This window comes from Camelina sativa, chromosome 7 (genome assembly GCF_000633955.1).
Source record: "Camelina sativa cultivar DH55 chromosome 7, Cs, whole genome shotgun sequence".
Taxonomy (NCBI): domain Eukaryota; kingdom Viridiplantae; phylum Streptophyta; class Magnoliopsida; order Brassicales; family Brassicaceae; genus Camelina; species Camelina sativa.
The window spans coordinates 3,082,795-3,101,937 of record NC_025691.1 but is presented as its reverse complement, the minus strand read 5'-3'; the positions used below and the strand labels follow the sequence as shown (position 1 = coordinate 3,101,937).

Sequence of the window (19,143 nt, the reverse complement as noted above, 5' to 3'; positions counted from 1 at the left end):
AAAATCTCATTATCCTTTTATCATTTTCCTAAATTATATATTTTATTCATTTCGATTTTTAAGATATTAATAAAGTTAGAAAAGGACATGAATGTGGTCCTGTTTCTATTTTTTTAAAAAAAATTAGGCATGGTATAGAAAAAGACACTCGAGTAAAAATAAGCCAAGAAAATTATAGATGTGGTTGTAAAAATTTGCTTCACCCAATTGCAAGACCAATCCACACAACTATTTCTCCCAAGTGTGAACAATGTGTAGATTTTTTTCAGTTGACCTTAAATATTTTCTTAGATTTCATATTAATATTGGTCTTGAGATAATTACAACAATAATAGACTTATTTTTTTTGTAGTGAAGGTTTTAATGGTTACATCATGCATAATAAAGTGAACGTGAGATTTTGGGTTTTATTCTCTGCGAACTTGATCTAGGATCGTCAGTAGTTGATTGATGCGGATGCGAACAATTAAGAATCCCAACCAAACAATGATTTGGTTTTGAAGAAAACACCTTTATAAGAGAGAATGACATATTGATATGTTTGGCAAGTAGGTTTTGTTTCTTAAATACACTCTACAAAACATCATATATGTGAATGACGACAAACAATGATAATAACCAACCATTAACCCACCCCGTCTTGCACCTGGATATGCGGCGTGCTCCATTCACAGTTAAGTAAACGTAATTATCTTTCTTCCTCCTAAAAGAAATTATTACAGTAACAATTTTTTGTAGGGTGAAATAGATGTAGAAAAAGAACACACAAATTTAGTTTGGTCTGAAACTGAGAACAACTTTTGCCTTTATAGGTTGGCTAAAAGAGTGTCATTGGCCCATCCCCACCTTCTCCTTCATTTTTCTATTTTACTTCTAGGTTTTCATCATTAATTTTTTGCAACATCTAATAATTATTGCATTGTGTTCCTTAATCATTATTTAAGTTCTTTTTTTTTTGTTTTGTTCACATACTACTTACAAGGAGTGACACATACACTCACACAATTCTTATGTGTTCTAATATATTTTGGATTCAAATAGTAATCACTGAACAAAACAACTATATTTCAAGCAATGTAACAAGACTAATTTGTTCATCTGAAAAGGGGTAAAGTTGTTATTTTCAACCCTTTAGAAATAGATTAACACGCGGGTCGAAAATATCCGTTTTGGTTTCTTTTGGATCTTTTGGTTGAATCGTGACCGCTTATTATAGAGCATATCAATCATTGATATTGACCTGTTTTCAATAGTTTTATCTCGAAAGCTAGATCATGTTAAAATTTGACCCATTTGAAGACACGCGGATCATACCTCATATGAATTGGAAAACCGGTAAAAATCAACCCACACTATTTGCAGAATGATTCATGGCATCTAGACATTGTTTTGATAGTTCAAATAAAACAAAAATAAAATATTGCTTGGAAGCACAATCAAACAAAGTAGCACCTTAACCACCAAGACATATCAATTTCTACAGTTTTCATGAACAAAAATGTAGTAGTGTTAATTTTTCAAAGTTTCATTTCAGACGCAAAAGCCATATACAAACATATCATAATTGATTACCCAATTAGCAAATATCAGTGTTTTCTGGACTTATAACATAAATTAAATGGTTTGCTAATATATTGAATGATGTTTTAAAAAACATGAGACAGTTTAATTTTTGATGAGACATGTTGATTGGCTGCTGCTTTCATGTTGTATTTGTCTTAAAAAGTTAAAAATACAGACTATTTGTCTCTTCTGATGATATTGCTTGGCTGCTGCTTTCATGCTGAGGCTGTACTAAGAGAACATTGAAGCCTCTTGCTTTCACAGCCCAAAGAACTCTTTTCGTCTCCTTGTCTTCAAGGAAACTTTTTGAGATTACCATCAAATTTGATGGTTTTTTTCTGTCGCCCAATCCAAAAACCAATTCCCGTAACATTATAATATATAGAACTGCACAGACATACATATATATATATATATATATATATATATATCAAAGAGGAGATCGTAGTAGAGTATTAAAGAAGAAGAAGAAGAAGAAGTTAAGGACATGTCGCTTACAGTTGTGTGAGAGGTAAAAGATTCCGACATCGAAATATTCATCTAACTCGATATCGTCATGCTTAATCTTGTCACCAAAAGCATTGATTTGAAGATCCCCACATGATAACCCATTCTCTCTAGAGCTGATCGAATGTTCAAGTAAATCATATCTCAGAACCTCTTTTGAGCGTTGACTTCTCTCCCAAAACGAGATCCTCTTGTTTCTCTCTACACCTTCGCCGATCTCGGTGTCGGTCCCCTCCTCCCCTCATGGGCAAACCAAAGCCAAAGAAAAAACCCCCTCGCGGGCTCCCCACTGGAACCGCATCTTCTGACCTCACAAATCTCAGAACCTCCCCACCTGAATCCTCTGAATCAGCTGGCGAAGGATCCCCCTCCTCTTCACCAATTGACTTGCCTGCATCGTCCAAGAAGCCAGCCAAGACCCTGTTATAAGACCCCGACAACGCCGCCCCAACTGCTACGCCTGTCGCAGAATTGGAAAACCATAGATCTGAAATCCCTATATCCGCAGCTACTCCTGCTTCAGCCGGTGTACCTGTAATAACCAAAAATATCACCTCCACTAAAGTTCAAGGCCCAGTATTGAGCTCGGCAAAGGTTTCCTGTCAAGGTGAGGACCACCCCTGGAAGAATCTCATTAAAAGAACTTCGATTCATCTAGAAAAAAAGGTACACCTTTTACCTTAGATTCTGGTGAGTCATGTGTAACTATTCCCAATTCCGTCATCGAGAAGAACAAGAAAATGTGGGATAGCTTCATTCTCGAGCAGTTCTACGAAGAAGCACCTCCGCGGGGAGCTGTTCACGCCATCGTTAATGGAATATGGAGCAGACAATTTCGCGATATATTTTTTCGAAATTGGAAGGTAACTCGTTTCTTTTTAGGTGTCGTGTCCAAACACCCGTAGAAGAATCCTCAGTCAGTGCCTCTGGCAAGTAGATAGCCAAACAATGTTTGTGGCGAAATGGTCTCCCGATGTCACTCCAAAAAAACCAGAGCTGTCACAGGTTCCAGTCTGGCTTGATTTCCATGGAGTGCCTCTGGAATTTTTCAACAGAGAAGGACTCTAGCACATTGCGGGTCAGGTAGGTCACCCAGTTTGTTTACATCCTCAGACAGAAAAGCTTATAAAATTGGAAGTAGCCAAGGTGTATACTGTCATTGATTCCCTTAAACCTCTCTCCGAAGCAGTAAATGCGAGATTTGAATCTGGCCAGATAAAGCGAATCAGGGTGTCGAGTCCCGGGCTCCATTCACTTTGCAGTCACTGCAAACAGATTGGACATACCATCTCCCAGTGTTCATCAGCCCCTCCAACCTGCTCGAGCTGTGGCTCAATTAAACACATCACGGTGGATTGCCCTCGCTCAAAGAAAGATAGATTACGAGGAAACGCCCCAATCCAATCCCAACTACTAGTTGTCAAAGTAACTGCTCCTGTCCACCAACCTAAAAGCGCTTTATGGCAACCAGTAAGGTCTACAAAACATAATCTACATTCTGTGATCAAAACTCGAGAAACCAACAAGACCTCCACCAAGGCACCTTCTCCGGACAAAATCAGTGCAACTATAAACCGGAATTCTTCGTCTGGATTAAATCTTGATGAGGGACAGCTCTGCGTAGACCTAACTACAAATCTCTTCACCCACATACCTTACCAGGTGGACAAGGGAGAAACCTCTGAGGGACAATCCGATCCAGAAAGTCTATCCGGCGATGAACATAATCCAGATGTGGAATCTGATAGGTTTCTCAAAGTTATATCTAAGCGAATGCTTAAGAAGAAGGTTTCAAGCGCAAGGGCTAGAGGCCCTTTATCACTCTAAACCATATCCTTTTTTATGGATATTTTTTTGTCGTAATGTAAGAGGGTTAAATGACCCACTAAAGCATCGGAGTTTACGGAAATGGCTCAGGATGCATAAGCCTCTTTTTGGTGGGATTATAGAGACCCACGTCCATCCTTCTAAGGCTCACAGTTTTGTCTCTCGAGTGGCCCCAAGATGGAGTTTTGCAAATAATTATGAATTTTTAGAGTTAGGAAAAATTTGGGTTTTATGGCACTCGTCGGTATCTGTTACCATCCTCTCCAAATCACTTCAGATGGTCTCCTGCTTAGTCAAGCTTCCCTTTATCACAAAGGAACTTGTGGTATCCATTGTCTATGCCTCTTCAACATCCAGTGATTACAGAAAGGAGTTATGGACAGAGCTCCAAGAATTTGCGGTATCACCACATTGCCTCAACAAGCCTTGGCTGGTTCTAGGTGACTTTAATCAAATCTTGTACCCCCATGAGCACTCCAACCCAAGCTTTGTAACGTCAACACGTGGAATGCGTGATCTTAGTCAGTGCCTGCTAAACTCTGGCCTATCAGATCTCCCATACCATGGCAACACATTTACATGGTCCAATAAGCATGAAGTGGACCCAATAGCAAAGAAGCTAGATAGAATCTTGATGAATGATGTCTGGTTTCAAGAACATCCGCTTTCTCTAGGCGTTTTTGGTGAACCAGGGTTCTCAGATCATAGTCCTTGTTGTGTATTCTTGGATACTATGAAGCCAAAGCCAAGGAAGCCTTCTAAGTTTCTATCACTACTGAACAACAATCCGGAGTTTGCAAACCTGCTAAGCACTTGGTGGAATGCCGTTACCTATGACTGCTCCAAAATGCTAAATGTTTCCAAAAAACTCAAGGAGCTCAAGAGCATCATCAAAGACTTTAGTAAACTGAACTACTCAAATCTTGAAATGAGGACTGCAGAGGCTTATGAGGAACTACTCTCCAGTCAACAAATCCTCTTGAGCACAAACTCTCCGCAAGTTGTTCAGCTAGAGAAAGAAGCACATACAAAATGGTCTACTCTGGCTAAAGTGGAAGAGTCTTATTTGCTTCAGAAATCCAGAATTTGCTGGTTGGAGGATGGAGACAGAAACTCTAAGTTCTTCTACCTTGTTGTGGCCTCGAGATTGGCACAGAATCAGATACTTTACCTGTTGGATGAGCAAGACCAGATTGTCGATTCAGAACAGGGTATCCGGAAGCTAGCAGTGGATTTCTATACAAGACTCCTAGGATCTAAAGGATATTCAAGGCCATCAATGGTGGAGGAGATTCAGGGGATTCTTCCACAGAGATGCTCTGAGGCAGTAGTCCAGCTCCTGGACAGTAGAGTCACAGCAGAGGATATCAAAACCGTACTCTTCTCCCTACCAACCAACAAATCACCAGGCCCTGATGGCTACTGTGCAGAATTTTTCACGGCAAAATGGTCAATTGTTGGGAAAGACATTGTGGCAGCTGTCACGGAATTTTTTACCACTGGTCAGCTTTTAAAAAATTGGAATTAAACTCTCTTGGCCCTTATACCGAAAGTTCCAAATGCATCTAAGATGACAGATTTCAGACCAATCTCATGTTGTAACACCATCTATAAGGTAATCTCGAAGATCTTAGCTCAAAGGCTTAAAGCAGTTCTCCTAGAGCTCATTTCCAACACACAATCTGCATTCATTTCGGGTAGACTCCTAGTCAAAAATGTCTTGTTGGCAACAGAGCTGGTTCAAGGGTACAACCAAGTAAACATCTCCGAGAGAGGTATGCTGAAGGTAGATCTCAAGAAAGCATTTGACTCGGTACAGTGGGACCTTATCTTGAATGTCCTGAAGGCTATGAGGTTTCCTCCACATTTTGTGACTTTGATCAGTCAATGCATCACTACAACCAGGTTCTCAGTTTTTGTTAATGGTGAATCTTGTGGATATTTCCCAGGAGCCAAAGGATTACGACAAGGTGACTCAGTGTCCTCTTATCTATTTACTCTCGCAATGGAGGTCTTCACAAACATGCTCAACTAATCCTACATCAATAACCACATAGGCCATCACCCGTCAGCGACAAATCCCCAGATTACTCACTTGGCATTTGCGGATAATATTATGGTATTCTTTGATGGTACAAATGAGTCTCTTGTAGCTATCAACTCAGTCCTGCAGAATTCACACATATTTCTGGTCTTGAAATGAACAGAGCAAAGACGGATTTGTTCCTTGATGGAGTGAACCATCTTGAAAGCAATCAGATAGCTTCACTTGGCTTCAATCTTGGTTCACTTCCCATTCGCTACTTAGGGCTTCCTCTGATGCACAGAAAGCTTCGTATTGCTGACTATCGACCTTTAATTGAGAGCGTCACTGCAAAGTTCTCCTCTTGGTCGGTCCGTGCTCTGTCCTATGCTGGTAGGAAGGAGCTGATATCTACGGTAATCTATGGCACAGTCACGTTCTGGGTCTCTGCTTTCATTTTACCAAAAGGTTGTCTAAAAACTATTGAGAGTCTATGCTCAAGATTTCTGTGGAATGGTGACATAACAAGGAAAGCAAATGCAAAAGTCTCTTGGACAACTTTATGTTTGCCTAAAGAAGACGGAGTTTTAAGATTCTGGGACTTTAGTCAATGGAATAGAAACCTGATGCTGAAGCTAATATGGAGATTGTTCTCGGCGAGAGACTCTTTATTGGCAGAGTGGATCAGAAACAACAAAATCAAAGATGCGGTTTTTTGGTCTAATGATGAAAAGAAGCCTAACTCGTGGACATGGAAATCTCTCCTCCACCTGCGGCCATTGGCCATCCAATTTATCAGATGCAAACTGGGATCAGGCACGACAGCTAGCTTCTGGTACAACTGGTGGACTCCCCTAGGTCCGCTGATTCGACTGTTTGGACACTCGGGTCCTTCTCAAACAGGTATCCCTCTGACCGGTTCCGTAGCTCAAGCTTGCTCTTCTTCAGGTTGGTGCTTACGACCCGCGAGATCTCCTCAGGCAGAACTCCTTCACATTCAACTGTCCACAATCACAGAACCTACATCAACCTCAGAAGAGGACTCATTTGTGTGGAGTATAGAGGATACAAAATATGATTGCTTCAATACAAAGAAGACATGGGAAACTATCAGGCATATGCAACATCCGCTTCCCTGGACACCACATGTATGGTACAGAGGAGCGGTCCTGAGGCATGCTTTCCTGATGTGGCTTACTCATCTTGATCGGCTTCCTACTAGAACTCGTCTAGCAAGCTGGGGAATGCAAGTTGACACAACAGCCTGCTGTGTCTGTGATACCCATCCTGAAATAAGAGATCACCTTTTCTTGCATTGTGATGTCAGTGAAGATATCTGGTTAGAAGTGACTCGGAGATTAGGCTATAGCCCGTTTGTATTCCACACCTGGGATGCTTTTTCAGCTTAGCAAGACATCAAAGACTCGATCTCAACCTAAACACTCCGGAGATTAGTATCACATGCCACTATATATACAATTTGGACTGAGAGGAATAACAAGTACCACAACAGAGTCGCCACACCTGCTCATGTCTTATTCAAAATGCTAGATAGACAAGTATGTGATGCCATTATGGCAAAGAACCACCGGAAGAAGTTTAAGAAACTCATGGAAAGCTGGCTCAGATTTATCTAGAGCCCAGTCGCTAATAGATACTTTCTTGTTTTTATTTTTTTGTGCAACAAGTATCTTTTGTAATCTAAGCTATTGTAATCGCTACAATTATTTTCATTAATGAAAAATTCACAGTTATACAAAAAAAAAGTAAATCATATCAGGCTTCATATCTTTAGGGATTGGATAATCATCCATGTTCCAGAACACGCATGTGTAAGCACCTGCGAGAACCCATGTATCATATCAGGCTTCATATCTTTAGGGATTGGATAATCATCTATGTTCCGGAACACGCATGTGTAAGCACCTGCGAGAACCCATGTATTCATCATGGTTGAGAGATTAGAGGAGAGCACTATTGAAACTTTGGGAAAAGAAGAAACTCAGACGAAGAAGAAGACGACGAGTAAAATTACTAATTAGAGTTTGAAAAGCTTGACTTCCCTTTTTTATCTGCGACTTGCCTATTCTGAGCCTCGTTTACAGCCGTTGGATCTCTCAACATAACTTAAGGGTTAAGATGTGTGCAACTGCAACCTTTCCACCAGCTTGAGAATATAATAGAATAAGAGCCCGCCCAAACTATTTTGCAAGACAATAATATGAGCCCATTACCCAAAAAAAGAGCTGCAAAGAATTGGGGACCGTGAGTTTCGAACTGTGAACCTCTCTGGCCGAGCACAATATTTTATGATTTATCACTACCCCAAGAGCAACGTTTCATTATAATGGTTTGGAACGATTTGAAAAGGGGAGCTAGGTCTATTAATAACAGTTGAATGTTTTCCTCTGATGAAATCTAAAAATTCTTGGAGAAATTAAAAGAAGGCATAAGAACTGAAAATAAATTTTGAACTTATTAAACAAAAGAAAAGAAAGATGGAAACGCCCTCAAAATACATATAGAGAGATTAAAGATAGAAACTAGTAGAGTCGTCTAAGTTCTCAGGATCAGTATCAGAATAATTCTCAGGATGATCAGTATCAGAATAATCAGTCTCCCAGCTGCTTTGGCTGCTATAACAGCCATCATCATCATCATCATCATCATTATCATCATCATCATCATCATCATCATCCTCGTCATCATCATCATCATCATCATCAGAATAATCAGTCTCCCAGCTGCTTTGAACCCATCTAATAATGTAGAAGTAAATAATACTTGTTGTGCCTCATCATCATCATCATCATCATCATCATGAGGAGGCTGAACCAATAGAACATGGAAACCTCTTGATTCCAAAGCGCCAAGAACCCTGAGAATCTCGTCGTCTTTTCGGGGGTTTTTCATGATTAACATTAAACATTTTTCCTTCTCATCCGCCAAGCAAGATGCATGTGTAGTCATGTCATATAACATCTTCTGGATTATAGCGTCTTTATCTGGAAAAAAATATACACCAAGAGAGAGAGAGAACTAGATTAGAAAGTAGAAACATATAATAATAATAATATAATTTAAGAAAATTTTAAGAAAGTAAAAAAGAGTGATGAAAAGGTTTATGTGAAAGACGAATTCACCTAGGGATTCGTAGAAGAAAATTCCGGGATCAGAATCTATATATGGAGCTCTGCTGCTCCTTAGTACCATAAGCACATATTGACAACGTACCAATATAACCCATTCTCCGAAGAGCTGCTCCGATATAAGCAGAAAACAAATGATCACTAGGGGCTGGGGTTTCCTCGACGAGCCAGAAGACGCCTGTGTTGATCGAGTACCAAGGCCCTGAAACGATATTACAAATCTAATTTAGATAAACTGATTCATTCACTTACCTGTAGTTCTTTTTTCCTTTTGAGGTGCCGACGTTGTTCATGGTTGAGATATTAGAGAGACTATTGAACTTTGGAAAAAGAAACAAAGAAGAAGAAGAAGAAGAAGAAGAAGAAGAAGAAGAAGAAGAAGAAGAAAATTAGGGTTGAAAGGTTGACTTCCCTTTTATCTGCGACTTGACTATTCTGAATTGTCGATTGTACAAAATATATATATATATATAGGATGGAAAACATACATTTACTTGATTTTAAAATATATATTAATCTTTGTTACACACACTTTCAAAACAAGAAAACTCTAGACTCGATACTTGATTTCTCCTCAGCTCTAAATCGTACTTGAATTCGGATTGGTAAGCAGGTCAGTCGTCACCCATTTCTTCCCATGGTCTTAAGTCTTGACTCTCCTTCCTTAATTAGTTTGATTATCGTCGCCCATTTACGCCAGCTTTCACCGAATGACATGTTTTTTTCTTTCTATTTCGATGTAATATAAAGAAGATCCTATTCACAAAACTAAAATAATGCACACTTATGTCAAAAATTTCCTATCTACTGATGATCTTTATAGCATTAGATGAGTCTTTTTCATTTTTAACATCATTGTATCATGTGGATCGATCTTCAAATATTGTAGTATCATCATGTACTTTCCTCTAGGATGGTGGACATACTTATATTATCATCTCTTTTCTTTTCAACATATATATATTATCATCTTTTATATTCTTTGATTTCCTTCATATTAACATAGTTTCTGTCTAATTTTAACATTCCTGTTTATAAGTTTATTTTACCTCTTAATCATGAAGACGATTTTGTTCACCTATCAAAAATAGTGAAAAAAACGTACGTGGAAAATTATCCGCCCATAGAGTTTGTTGAGGTAAACGTAGTATCTGTTAAAAGATATTTCACCAGCTTTTTTTTTCAGTTGTTTGTATATCTGACTCCAATAAAATAATAAACTGGATTCATATATAATCGAATCAACTACCCAAGTGGTGCACACGCATGGACCGATTCTGCCGGATTCGTTTATTATAGTTATTACTTTTTTGTGTTCTCCTATATGATCATCAAAAGAAATCAGTACTTCATTGATCCGAGTCCCAATCATCTATAACTTGGAGGTCAAGTAACAGTTTTTGGTGTCTCTTTGTCTTACTTAATGAATCTGCTTTCTCCACCACATCTAATTCTGGGGATTTTAGTAAGGCATATCAACATTTCAATCAAAGCTTTGTTATCTTGTCTCTTGCCTTGGTACCGCATCAGAATTGCTTCTGACAAGATACATAGATATATCACAACAAACATTTATCTTAGCCAGCCAACCGATCATGAATCAACAGACGAGACCCAAAATTGAGCATGATCCTCTCCTTTGGCATATGAACCTGACACATCACGTTCTACTGCTGAATCTCTCTGGTGTTATTTTTACACCCAGAGATGGACCAGTTTCCTTCGTCCTCCCTAAGTTAGTAGATCGATTCACAATGTGGAGCTCATTTGTTATAATCCCCAATACCTTTGGCATGTTAATGAATTTGCCTCTTTTTAGGGAGAAATAATGACTATGTACCCCCAACCTGACAACCCCCGGGGACTAGCCTAATCAACCTGATATGACCTATTGGGTTTTCAGGCTTCTCAAGTCTCAAATTCCACCATGTGGTGGGGAAATTAAGAGGGGGGGATAACGGATTTGGTTTACGGGTTGATGGCAAATAAGTTCTCATTTGCTCTCTGGTACAGAAAAGCTGATGCTTCCACCCTGCACTCAGACGATGAAAACTATTACAAACAGGAAGAGACCAGTGACTGTATCTTTAAAAGGAGACCAAAAGGGCCTTACCAGCCAGGATGAACAACAAATCTACCTCTGCTTAGTGCCCAATTTACCTGCTCAAACAAACACATTCAGAATATCCCAATGATGTTTCTTGTTCGGCCCAACAGTTAAATTTTGCAGACTTCCTTACCTTGTCGGTACCAAGAGAATTGGTGACAACATGAGTCACATGTTCATCAACCTGGGTTGTGCAGACAGCACCAAACTGCTCAGCTGTTTGCCACAAGGGATGCAAATGCGGTTTGGCTTCACCCACTGGGATTATCCGACTAAATACAATCCGACAACCAGCCAATATCTTTCGTTGCTCGGAAGCTAAAATATTTCTCACATCTACTTCGTCTAGTGAAGTGTTCGAGAAGAAACTTTTATGTATTTTCTCAATGACCTGTACAGTGAAACCATGTCATGATGCTGACAACCAAAACGACTAGTAGAAAATAACATAACAAGGTGTATAGATAAAGTGCAGACCGCTAATGAAGATGCCAATGTGCCCTCTTCAGGTACCTCATCACGATCTAACTCAAGAAGAGAGGGACCTAGAAGCCCAAATTGTCGTCTACTACAAGGAAAATAAAGATATCTGCCACAAAAATATAATTAACATCAGCCTACAAATATTATACAGTCTCATGTTAGCCATAGTGCGAAAGATGATACCTTTCAACAGCTATTAAATTCATTTTGTTATGAGGCCACACGCGGACAGAGTCGTCTATGATCACCACAGACGATTCCATACCCATCACTCCTTCTAAATCTTTGCTCTTAGGAACTCGTTCGTCTCCATCAATGGGATCTCCATCATCTCCTTTCGATATGACTCGTCCATTAAAGAGAACCCCTTTGGGATCAAGCAGTTTGGCCATCTCTGTAGCATACAATTTGTTGCCCATTGTGTAAAGATGTAACTCGTACAGCTTGCTAGCCTGAAATTCACAAGAAAAGTTACATTAAAGTCTTGCACACAGATTTAAACAGCAAGCAAATATTATTAACTACGTCACCTTCTCTAAAAAATTCCAAATCCCTGGTCTCAATTTAGTCCACATTCCCATGTGGTGGAAGCGAAAGAGATGTCTATGTGGTTTCTCACGATCTTGTTCTTCCTTCTTCCTTAATATCTCCTCATGGCGGGATTCAACTTCAGTAAACTGAAAACGACAAAAATAACAACTTTAGAAAAAATATAAGAAAATTAATCAAACTAGAAGGGAGATAAACTAACCTTAGCTGAATTGAGAAGGGTGTGGTCTATATCCAAGACAAGAGAGAGCTTTTGAGATGCAAACATTTTCTTCTGTTCCTCTAACCTCCGAACTCTCTCTCTTTGAATAGCTACTCTCTCCATGTCATCATACCCTTCAAACAGGTGTTCCACATCTCCCCAACTGTTCATCGAACGAGTGGGACCAGCTACAGCCGTTACAGATGTGGGTGAAACTGACAGACCCTCTTCCTGGCCGTTGGGATTTGAAGGATTATGTTTAACATCTCTTTCCGTCTTAAGCTCTACTGACTGCGTGGTTGCTGGGGGATTGCCAACTTGTTGTGATACAACAACCATATCAGCAATATTTTTCAGGTTTTTGGTGAATTGTGCTGAAAAATCTGGTGTCTTTCCACCCGAAATTTTCATTTTGCCGGTACCATTCTGGTTAATATTTTGCCGTGGCACAAGCTGGGAAGGTGTTTCTAAGTCTTCTGTCTTACCCTTATTAGTCAAGGTTCCCATTGTAGAGGACTCGTTAACTTTGGACTGCTTTTCCACCAAAGAGTCCGTTCTTTGAAGAGTACTTCCATGCAGGATTCGGCGAGGATCACGAGGTTTCATGCGGATGCTTCCAGATTCGTCCTGAAGGATAAAAAATGAGTTACTTGGAGAAAAATTGAAAGAACAGGTTCTACAATCCGTTTATATAAAGGATACTCACTGAGGGGGAGTTTTGGGAAGAATCCTGAAGTACTCCTGCTGGCTTTGAAGAATTAACAGCTAAAGCATTTGATGCGGATACACTAAACGGTGTAGATACCCCTGGTGGCACGGAAGAGCCAGGAAGTTGAGCTGCTTTTCTTGGATCCACGGGCTTCTGAAGAGCTTTTTCAGGTACCTTTTGCCTTTCACCCATTTTAAGGAGATTCAATAGCATTGTAGGATTTACTGCGATATCCTTGAGAAGAGATTGCAATGATGCAGCGTCAATTGAAGCTGTCGGTACTTTTTGGCTCACAGAAATAGCACTAGTGGGCAAAACACTTGTTGTCATAGATGTTACACCGTTATCAATTAGCCTGGGCTTGGTGTCCACTTTTGGAAGTTCTGATATTTCTGTATCCTCTAGCCAGCCACCAACTCCAGCTGCTTTTGGTGCATCCATATCACTCTTTTGTCTTTTCCATGCAGGCCCATCAATAAAAAGTTCATCAGCGGCTTTTTGCTTTCTTGGGTTCACCAAGTCTGCAGAAAGTTCTACTTTTGAAAGATTTCTAGCATCACCGGACGAGTAAGAATTAATAGTTACACTGGCAACATCAGGTTTCGCAAGCCGTAGTCTTGGATCTCGACTCTTTGCAGAAGGTTTCACTGTTTGATCAACTGCAAGAACTGTTTGCGTAGCACCAGTAGTTGGCGCAGAAATAGCATGAATTGACAGATGATGCGGTGGAACAGTGCTAGATACAGCATTTGCAACAGGCATGCTTCTAGAACTGAAATTGGAGTGTAGAGGAACGTCTTGCCCATAAATTAGGAGGGTCCCCGGATTGGAGCCCCTAACAACAGAACTAGAAACCTCTCCACCAATGTCTCCATTGCCATCATTAGGTTCTCCTGATGGTGTTGGGCTTGGAAGGTCATCTGTCTTAAATACTGAATTAAGACCAAACTTTTTCTGGTAAGTAGAAACTGCTTTAAGGGCATCACTCTCATATGGATAGACTCTGGCACCATCAGTGGTTTGGCTCTCTCTACCAACGGGAAAACCTGGTTTAACCATTGTATGGCGAACATTTACTGGTAAACTTGGTGTTGTTTCCCTTGTGGGAGATGGAAGGCTGTCTGCATCATGATCCTTATGAAGGTCTAGCAGAGGTAGCATAGGAAACCTACTCCTTACGTAGGAAGCACCTCGATGGGTACCTTCTGAAGACAGCTTTTTGGCAAGAAACAAATCACCATTACTTGTCTGAGTCATTCGAGTAACATTCTCCTCACTGCTGGTTCCAGCATAAAGTGCAATAGCAGAACGACTTAAATTCTGATTCATGGCCTCTATCTGCAAAACCAAGACATGTATTTATGTAAGAGAGAAGGCACTCTTCCCAAGGTTTGGAATAGTGGAAAAGATTTTAACTTCTGCTAATTCAACAGGCTAGCCAAAGGAACACACCTCATTTTTCTGGTTGGATGAGAGAAACCGGGAAAAATGGTCATTTACAAGAGTTAGCAATCTGCACAAGAAAAACCAATAATAGTGTGTAAGCAATCTAAGGACTCCAGCATGTTTAATCAAAGGTTGGCGCAAGAAAACACGCTTCAAAGCAACCTTGACATAGTCTCCTTATTAAGGTCCTTGGAAATATTATCCAGCGAGCAAAACACCTGATATAAAAGAAAAGAGATTAGTTACATGGAATCCGAAAGTAATATAGCATTAAGTAAAAAAGTAGCCATACAGAGTTTATGGTTTGAAGAGAAGCAAATGACAGTTGAACTAAAGTATCCCTCTTCGGAAAATCATCATTATCTGAAACAAGCTCTCGCAAAGACTCCAAAGCCCCCAAAAGCCTCGAACAAACTCCTTCAAATGCTCTGAAAGGGAACCAAAAACATGGACAAAAAAAATCAAACAACAGTCATCAACTCAGAGAGATGTTTTAAATTTTTTATCATCATCATCATCAAGTAATTGAGACCCATGAGATCTCTCCATTCTCAGGATAGACTTACGTCTGTGCTTCTACCAACGAAGTACTCTCCAATACCCCACGGATGAGTTTCACTTTGTTCTCCAAATCTCTCTCCTTCTGAATACGGTCATCATCCACTTCACTAACAGTTTTCAACACGACAGATTCAGTAACCTCCTCAACTCTTGCAACCAAATTCTCATCAGAAGCAGACTCCTCCACCAAATCAATCTCACCTTCCTCCAACTCTCCTTCTTCTTTCTCATCACCACTATCTTCAATCACAATCTTATCAGCACTCTCTCTGGGTTCATAATCCATTCCCAAGCCTTCATTGAGAGGTTTGTTCTTGACAGCATTAGCCCAAGCAAGATTAGATAAACCCGAATTCACATATCCACAATAACCAGGATACTGATGAAGCAAATCCTTCATTGTCCAAACCCTAGGTTTGCCACTAGAACCACCACCACCACTACCAACAACTCTTGCTCCATCGACGTCTCCGCCAATATCGGCCACAGTAGTATTCAGCTTAACAACTTCAATCGAAGTGTTACCCGAATCAGGAATCTCACCTTCCTCTACATCACCCAATGCCATCAAACTGTCATCGTTGCCCATTCGAATTAGGGTTCTAGAACAACCAGATGGAGCCGCAAGCATGTAAATCTCAACACTTTTGATCGAAACCCAATCCAGAAAACAAGAATCTGAATTTCAAAAAATCGCCCCCTCTTTTTTTTTTTTTTTTTTAGTCCCGGTTTAGAGAACAGATCTCCAAATCGGAAAAAATTAGGGTTCTTCTCCAAATTTAACGATTCAAACAAAAAAAAACAGAGATCCAAGTTTAAGGAAAAGGTTAATCAATTTAACTTTTCTTTTTTTTCGCAAAGCTTTTTTCCCCAGTTTCAAAATATTCTCGATCCGAGATCCAACCTTCGAGAAACAAAGAGTTCTTCTTCTCCAAAATCCAATTTTGAGAGATTGTTTCGAAAACTTGGAAGCAAAATGAGAGAAATAGAGACGAAAGAGAGAAAAGAAGAGAATCTAATTGAGTTTAATCTGGACCGTACACGTCAGCGATCCGAATGAGGTAAAATTATGTCAGGACGACGTATGATTTGCGGCAGATGAGGGATATGTTAAATGACCAAAATAGATATATCTCTCTCTCTCTCTCTCTGATTTATTTCTTCTTTTTACCAGTTATGAGTTATAACTTATGTGTGTCCGATGATGATCCCAATCCAAGTCTTTTGACTTCAAAAAGTTGGTCAGTTAACGTACCACTATGTTAGTACGTCCTAAACGTACACTTATTCCTCCGGTCAAAACTCGTCTGCGGCTTTTATGAAACTAACTGTTACTTGTCTTTTTTTATATATATTATATTATACTGCGGCTTGTATCTAACTAATAATTATAATTTTTCTTATAGTATTCGTTATTTTTTTCTGACAAAAGTTACCGAAAATTATATTAGATAGCAGAAAAAGATGGGAAAGGTTAAAAGAAAACAACAAAATATTACAACTCCTCCTAACCGTGAAAGCTCGGAATTTTTATGTGAAGAAATTGTATGACATTAAAAAAAAGAAATTGAAGCAAGAAATGTTGTCATAGCATGTCTTAGTTTCTACAGATTTTTTCAAACAAAAAAAAAAAGATAAAAAAGCAGAGATTGTCCGCAAAGTTCATGTTTTATGTTTGAATAGAACAACAAATCATCAACCCATCAAGATGTCCGATCCGAATCAGTCCAAAGGGCAAAACAAATACAACTGATGTCCTAAAAAACCGTATAAATCTCAATGTTTATATAAGATGTGTATAGCCTCTCTTGTGGTGGAATCAATATTCATTCACCACCAATGGTGGTAAATGGAAAAAAAAAAAAAAAGAATGAGAAGTAATGTAGAAGCGCAATATACGACTAACTTTTACTATATATATCTACAACTTATCTGCGATTTTCGTAACAGCATCTGCGAGCTTGTTGAGAACAGCGACTAAGCTATCACCGTGATCTTTTCTTTGCTCTCTGTCTAGTTTCAAGTTTAAATTCTGAACCTCAAGCTGTGCCGCCAACAACTGCCCGTTTCTTTCTAGTATCTCTATCAATTGATTCTGCATCTTCTTTGTTTCTCCTTCTTCTTCTGCTTCTTCTTGTTCACCAGTAGATGTTCGTTTACGCTTTCTCTCTTCTTGTGATGTCGATCCACCTTCCACATTTGCTCCTTCTGGATGTTTCTCTTTCACTCTACCTTCAATTTCAAAAATCAACTCTTAGGTGATAAACAAGATAAAAAAAACGCAAAGATCATACACCAAAAACTATAAATTTCAACTAGCATTTTAACACAATTAGTGATGCATTTGGTATTCCGAAACCATCTCACTTAGATGACAACATATCCCACATAACTACTTAGAGCTCTAAGACTAGATCAAAGCAAAAACGGAGATGTAACACACACACAAAAGTAAAAATGTATAAAATCCTCCAAATCAAACTATAACTTTCTTTGCAAACCACTAAGACCCTACTACACTTATTGACACAATTTTCCTTTGTACCAAGTCCAAGCTTATATTAATGACAGGATCGGCCGGTCCGGTCCATGTCACTGGTTCGAATCCTAGCACGAACGATCTAATGAGAATAACAAAAAAAAAAAAAAAAAAAAAAAAAAAAAAAAAAAAAAAAAANTGATCTGCTCCACAAGCTTCTTGCTTCTCCTCGTCTACAACATCTTCATACAAAAATTTGAACTTTTCATTAGCATTGGACTCATGGTGAGAGGAACCTTCAAAACAAAAAAGACTAAAACTTTGATCTGAGTTTACCAGGAACTGATTTGGGCACAGGAGTCGAATTCAACTTATTCAACCGATCAAAATCAGACAACAACCCCTCCTCCGAGACCGACGCCGGAGCCAATCCAAGAGAAAGCGTCGGAACCGCCGGAGGAGGAATGACACCACCATCAACAATATCATAAACCTCCTTATCGAAAAAACCAGGAAGCTTCTTCTCCCTACGAACATCGTTCCTCATAACCCAATAAGACTCCGTCTCTTCTTTAACCTGAGACTCCCATTCTTTAATCTTCTTATAATCTCCGGCGAGATTGCTCCATCTTTTCCGGCACTGAACCGGCCCACGGTTAACCCCGTGGCGTCTGCAGTAAGAAGACACGGAAGCCCATTTAGGCTCCAGTTGACCCGACCCGAGAGCCATACCCGCCGCTCTCCCCCGCCGGACTCTGTTCTCCGCCACTCTCTTCCCCTGAATCAGCACCAGGATCTCTTGCCTCGTCCAACGAGGAAGCCTCGCCGTTTTAACGCCGTCATCTCCACCGTCATTTGACGGCGCACTACTGTTCTCTCCACCACCGCCGTCAACGGCGCTCACTCCCAATCCTAACTGTTGTTCCAGAGCCATTCAAACGGAATATTCCCTTCCCCCTTTTTTTTTTTGTTTTCTCCGTTTCTGGTTGAAACGGGTTTAGACTTAACGGCGTTATATCGAAAACATACCGTTACGGCCTTAGAGCCGGAGATAGAGAGAAAGAGAGAGAGAGAGCAAAATGAAAGAGAGGAAGAAATGATTTTATTTCATTAGATAATGACTTTTTATGGATACTAATCATTTTATTTTTTCGGAATTTGTTAACTTAAAAACTGTAGATAAATTGACCCTTAAAATCGTCTTATTTAATTTCGTCCCTTAACACAGTCTTAGGGTTCATGTAGATGTAAGTTGAATTTTTAAGGGCATAATAAAATCAAAGTACACCATCATTATCTTTAATTCCTTGAAGTCCAATTAGGGGTTACTTGCTTTTGATATGTCAATATGGCTGTGTTGTTTGATTTTTTTTTTTTTTTGACACATCACTATCATCACTTCATTTTCTAAGGCTTAGATTCACTCTTAAAAACAAAAAAAAAGCTACATATATTTTTATGTTAGATAATGCACATATATTTATAATTTGATTTCAAAATTCATATTGATAGGTTGTGTGTAGATAATTTGTGGAGGG

General features: G+C 39.4%; 3 protein-coding genes across 3 annotated transcripts; 1 reads left to right on the top strand and 2 right to left on the bottom strand.

The window, feature by feature from the left end:
- Positions 4,175-7,329, top strand: LOC104704229. The gene is made up of 4 exons (XM_010420349.1): positions 4,175-5,399; positions 5,451-5,710; positions 5,847-5,908; positions 6,051-7,329. The coding sequence occupies exons 1-4, from the start codon at positions 4,175-4,177 to the stop codon at positions 7,327-7,329; spliced, it is 2,826 nt and encodes a 941-aa protein (XP_010418651.1).
- On the bottom strand, positions 10,418-16,139 carry LOC104700090 (RNA polymerase II C-terminal domain phosphatase-like 3). The gene is made up of 12 exons (XM_010415544.2): positions 15,132-16,139; positions 14,858-14,993; positions 14,728-14,783; positions 14,572-14,632; positions 13,117-14,457; positions 12,411-13,037; positions 12,190-12,336; positions 11,843-12,111; positions 11,654-11,765; positions 11,310-11,567; positions 11,183-11,229; positions 10,418-11,101 (listed from the first exon to the last, which is right to left on the bottom strand). Exons 1-12 carry the CDS (start codon positions 15,755-15,757, stop codon positions 11,038-11,040), a joined length of 3,744 nt encoding a protein of 1,247 aa, XP_010413846.1. The 5' UTR covers positions 15,758-16,139; the 3' UTR covers positions 10,418-11,037.
- LOC104700089 (trihelix transcription factor ASR3) lies at positions 16,763-18,723 on the bottom strand. The gene is made up of 3 exons (XM_010415543.2): positions 17,942-18,723; positions 17,806-17,847; positions 16,763-17,361 (listed from the first exon to the last, which is right to left on the bottom strand). The coding sequence occupies exons 1-3, from the start codon at positions 18,537-18,539 to the stop codon at positions 17,048-17,050; spliced, it is 954 nt and encodes a 317-aa protein (XP_010413845.1). The 5' UTR covers positions 18,540-18,723; the 3' UTR covers positions 16,763-17,047.

What these genes read in the sequence shown, in the direction of transcription:
- LOC104700089 (XM_010415543.2), bottom strand. Translation starts at nt 18,539, where the DNA reads ATGGCTCTGGAACAACAGTTAGGATTGGGAGTGAGCGCCGTTGACGGC. An exon ending in TGTGCCCAAATCAGTTCCTG is followed by an intron (nt 17,848 to 17,941) that starts GTAAACTCAGAT and finishes TTTTGTATGAAG; the next exon opens with ATGTTGTAGACGAGGAGAAG.
- LOC104700090 (XM_010415544.2), bottom strand. Translation starts at nt 15,757, where the DNA reads ATGCTTGCGGCTCCATCTGGTTGTTCTAGAACCCTAATTCGAATGGGC. An exon ending in ATTCTCTTGGTACCGACAAG is followed by an intron (nt 11,230 to 11,309) that starts GTAAGGAAGTCT and finishes TTGTTTGAGCAG; the next exon opens with GTAAATTGGGCACTAAGCAG. An exon ending in TTTGTTGTTCATCCTGGCTG is followed by an intron (nt 11,102 to 11,182) that starts GTAAGGCCCTTT and finishes GTCTGAGTGCAG; the next exon opens with GGTGGAAGCATCAGCTTTTC.
- LOC104704229 (XM_010420349.1), top strand. Translation starts at nt 4,175, where the DNA reads ATGGTCTCCTGCTTAGTCAAGCTTCCCTTTATCACAAAGGAACTTGTG. An exon ending in TCAAGAAAGCATTTGACTCG is followed by an intron (nt 5,711 to 5,846) that starts GTACAGTGGGAC and finishes GATATTTCCCAG; the next exon opens with GAGCCAAAGGATTACGACAA. An exon ending in TATTTACTCTCGCAATGGAG is followed by an intron (nt 5,909 to 6,050) that starts GTCTTCACAAAC and finishes AGTCTCTTGTAG; the next exon opens with CTATCAACTCAGTCCTGCAG.